General features: G+C 56.9%; 1 protein-coding gene across 1 annotated transcript in view; it reads left to right on the top strand.

Annotated features, from left to right (window-relative positions):
• Window positions 1-4,352, top strand: part of SLC2A10 (solute carrier family 2 member 10) — a 29,346-nt gene that overhangs the window by 20,415 nt on the left and 4,579 nt on the right. The window contains exons 4-5 of the mRNA XM_045295485.1: window positions 1,825-3,102; window positions 4,019-4,141. Of these exons, the coding sequence (XP_045151420.1) occupies window positions 1,825-3,102; window positions 4,019-4,141 (1,401 nt within the window). The remainder of the gene's footprint in view (window positions 1-1,824; window positions 3,103-4,018; window positions 4,142-4,352) is intronic.

Genomic DNA, 4,352 nt, shown 5'->3' with positions numbered 1-4,352 from the left:
AGAAGAAGAAGAAGAAGAGTGGGGACATTGCGTGAGCAGCGCCACCTCACTAAGTGTCTCAGGACAGAAACCCGGGCGACAATTTAGCTCAGCTCTCCAAAGGCCTGTGTCTGCGGAGAATGAAATTCAGCTGAGAAAGCCGGCAGGAGCTGGTCCCTGTCTGCTCCTATCTCATGGTCTCCTGCCACCCCTGCCCTGGCTCTCGGGGCCCCAGCCTGCACTTGATTGCCACACCAGTGCCGCCCTTACTGCTTCTGTTCACAGGTACTGCAGGCCCTACACCGTGGGCCTTTTGTGTTTTGTCACAGAGGCCCCTCACATACTAGTTTCCTATGACCACTGTGTGGGTTACGTGCGTGTGCATGTGATTTATGGGGGTGCGTGGTAAGTGGAAAGTGTGGTACTCGCGTGTCCCCTCTCTGCCTCGGAGGAGGATGGCCAGCACAGTATGCCCAACGATGGTGGCAACAATGAAATACCATCAGGTTTCAGTGTTGTTAGGTGCCCGCAAGTCGGTTCTGATTCGCAGAACGAAACCCCGCCCAGTTCTGCACCATCCTCCCTACCCTTCTTATCTCTGAGCCCCTGGCTGCAGCCCCCCTGTGGATCCCTCTTGTGGAGGGCCTTTTTTTTTTCTTCCTTTTTTTGCTGCCCCTCTACTTTACCAAGTGTGATGTCCTTCTCCAGGGACTGGTCTCTCCTGACCACAAAGTTTGAATGGAGATCTCTTAAAACAAGGCCTGGCACTGCTATTGGTATGAGTAGTTTTTTGTTCAAACATACCACAGACTGTTCTGTCTCAGGGCCTTGGCACTCACTGTTCCTTCTGTCTAGCGTGTTCTTTACCCAGACTGTGCCCTGGTGTTTGCTCTTATCTCATTCAGATCTACGAGCCAATGTCCTTTCTTCAGAGAAGCCTTAGCTGACCACGGTGTTTAAAATAGTACTGCTTCTCCATCACGCTCCCCCTCTGTTCTGCTTTGTATTATTTGATGACGCACATCCCACCTCAAGAGTAGATTATATATGTAGTGTATCATCTGCCCATTCCTACTGGGATGCCAGGTCTTTTGACACCAACTCTGCACAACAATGCCTAGTACGCTATAGGTGCCACAGAGCTACTGTTTATAGGGTCGAGTGGATGGATGGATGGATGGATGGATGGATGGATGGATGGATGGATGGATGGATGTGGGTAGATGTGGGTGGGTAGATGAAATGATGGAAGTGTAAAAACAAGTACACGAGTGGATGGATGGATGGATGGATTGGTTGATAGATGGATCAATAAATGGATGGATGGTTCAGTGAATGAAATAATAGATTAACGGATAAATCGCTACATGGGTGAATATGGAGATGTAATGAGTAGGTGGAAAGATGGATCAGCAAATGAATATATGTATGGAGAAAATGTATGGATGAAAGAGGAGAGAACGGATAGATGGAATAATGGATGGGAAGTTGGATGGAAAGAATAATAGATGGATCGGAGCTTGGGTGGATGGGTAGACAGGCCAGTCTATGGATGGATGGATGGATGGATGGATGGATGGATGGATGAACGGATGGATAGATGTGTGGGTGGATGGATGATGGATGAATGGCTCCTGGCCTGGCTGGTCCTGGACGGCCCCAGGACTGGCTTCTCCATTTCTCCCCCATCTGTGGCTTGCCATGGGTGTGCCTCAGATGGCCGGCGGGTGGGTGGGTGGGTGGATGCACAGGTGGAGGAGGTGGATGGAGGGAGGGGAGCTTGGGTGGGTGGATGCTCATCCAGGGACCATTCTGAATGCTGCCCCTGTGGCTTCTGTTTTCCAGGCCACCGCCCGCCCGCCGTGCCTCTGTGTGCCGCTGTGTCTCTGCTGGGGGGCCTGACCTTCGGTTACAAACTGGCTGTCATCTCGGGTGCCTTGCTGCCACTGCAGCTGGACTTTGGGCTGAGCTGCTTGGAGCAGGAGCTCCTGGTGGGCAGCCTGCACCTGGGGGCCCTCCTCGCCTCCCTCGTGGGGGGCGTCCTCATCGACCGCTATGGCAGGAAAGAAGCCATCCTGGGGAGCAACCTGGTGCTCTTAGCAGGCAGCCTGAGCCTGGGCCTGGCCGACTCCCTGGCCTGGCTGGTCCTGGGCCGCTCTGTGGCTGGCTTTGGCATCTCTCTCTCCTCCATGGCCTGCTGTATTTACGTGTCTGAGCTGGTGGGCCCTCGGCAGCGGGGAGTGCTGGTGTCCCTCTACGAAACAGGCATCACCGTGGGCATCCTGTTGTCCTACGCCACCAACTACGCGCTGGCCGGTGTGCCCTGGGGATGGAGGCATATGTTTGGCTGGGCCGCCGCGCCCGCCCTCCTGCAGTCCCTCAGCCTTCTCTTCCTACCCTCGGCTGCGCCAGAGGCTGCGGCTGCCCACAAGGACCTCATTCCCCTCCGGGGAGGTGAGTCCACCAAGCTGGGTGCGAGCAGGCCCGGGTATACCTTTCTGGACCTCTTCAGGGCGCGGGACAACATGCGAGGGCGGACGGCCGTGGGACTGGGGCTGGTGCTCTTGCAGCAGCTGACGGGGCAACCCAACGTGCTGTGCTACGCGTCCACCATCTTCCGCTCGGTGGGCTTCCGCGGGGGTTCCTCAGCGGTGCTGGCCTCCGTGGGGCTGGGAGCGGTGAAGGTGGCAGCCACCCTGACCGCCATGGGGCTGGTGGACCACGCAGGGCGCAGGGCCCTGCTGCTCGCCGGCTGTGCGCTCATGGCCCTGGCTGTCAGCGGCATAGGCCTCGTCTGCTTTGCCATGCCCATGGACTTGGGGCCAAGCTGCCTGCCTGGACCCAATGCCACCACACCATCCGGGGACCCCAGCCTGTCGCTGGGCTCCCCTCCACCTCTGTTGCCAAGAACCTCCCAGAACCCAAGGGAACCCGTCCTGCCAACCGCCCAGGAAACCAAGCCCCGCCCTAGAGCGGGAGCCCCCGCGACCGCTCCCCTGCGGAGCCCAAGCCCCACCTCCCCCGTGCGCCCCGCTCCCGCGCCTGGGCAGGCCCTGCTGCACTGGACCACGCTCATCTGCTTGATGGTCTTTGTCAGCGCCTTCTCCTTCGGATTTGGACCAGGTAAGTGGGCGTTTCCTTGCCTCCGGCTCCTCTTAGTGGAAAGTTTGGGATTGTCAGCCTCCGGAAAAAAAGAAAAAAAACTAACTAAATTCTGCCATCTTGGGACCCAGTGAGGGACCCCATAGGCCAGGGTAGAACTGCCCCTGTGGTTTCCAAGACCGAACTCTTTAGGGGAGCAGACAGCCTCATCTTTCTCCTGGGGGGCAGCCGGTGATTTCAAACTGCTGACCTTGTGGTTAGCAACCCAATGCATAAGCCCTGTGCCACCAGGCTCATAAAGCCAACGGATGCTTCAGCCTCAGGGACCCTCACGTGTGCATACTCCTTCCAAGGACCCGAGCCTCGTTTGATGTTTGTCATCTTGTCTCTTTCTAAGGGCCTCGATTGGTTGATTGATTGATGCCATCAAATTAGTTCCGACTCACAGCCACCTTATAGGTGAGAGTAGAGCTGCCTTCTTGGGCTTCTGAGACTTTAAGTCTTTGTGGGAGTAGACAGCCTCATCTTTCTCCCATGCAGCAGCTGGTGGGGTCGAACTGCTGACATTGTTTGAATCGCTAAGACAGCTTAGTGCACAGCCCATGACACCACCAGAGTAAAAGCCGGTCTCTGTCCCTGGCCGGCTCACTCTAAAAGGTATCACTAAAAAGCGATGGACAGTGGGGATGGCCTGCATCCTGGTTTGGACATGGTAAGCTTTGTGTCCTCAGAAACCTCTCAGCCCCGGCCGAGCCAGGGTGGCCTGTTCTCTCAGGGGGGATTCTCACAGGTGGTGAGGAAGCAGTTGGGGAGATCCTGGCAGCAGGAGGCTGAGACTTGCTGAGTTCCCTCTGTTATCTGCCTCATGAATCATGTCAGGTGCCCCCGGCCGGTGTCAGGCCACCCTCTGAGAGCCTCACCCGCTGTCCTCCCCTAGTGACCTGGCTTGTCCTCAGCGAGATCTACCCCACAGAGATCCGAGGGAGAGCCTTCGCCTTCTGCAACAGCTTCAACTGGGCCACCAACCTCTTCATCAGCCTGTCCTTCCTAGACCTCATCAGTGAGTCCATTTCCGAGTTCCTCGGCGGCCCACTCCCCTCCCAATCCAGGAGCCATTTTCGGAGACAGCAGGGCACTCGTAGGTCAGGCTCCCAGTGACTGCAAGCCCCCCGCCGACCAGCACAGAAGCGAAAGGGCGTCGGACGAATGAATCACAAGGCTTCTGAAGTAGGGGCGGGCGGCTGTCTTCAGGCACAGCTGACCTGGGACTC

This window comes from Echinops telfairi, unplaced genomic scaffold (genome assembly GCF_000313985.2).
Source record: "Echinops telfairi isolate 266 unplaced genomic scaffold, ASM31398v2 ScPeMD7_5592;HRSCAF=6446, whole genome shotgun sequence".
Taxonomy (NCBI): Eukaryota; Metazoa; Chordata; class Mammalia; order Afrosoricida; family Tenrecidae; genus Echinops; species Echinops telfairi.
Note: the sequence above shows the minus strand (reverse complement) of the source record. Positions and strands in the feature narration are given on the sequence as shown.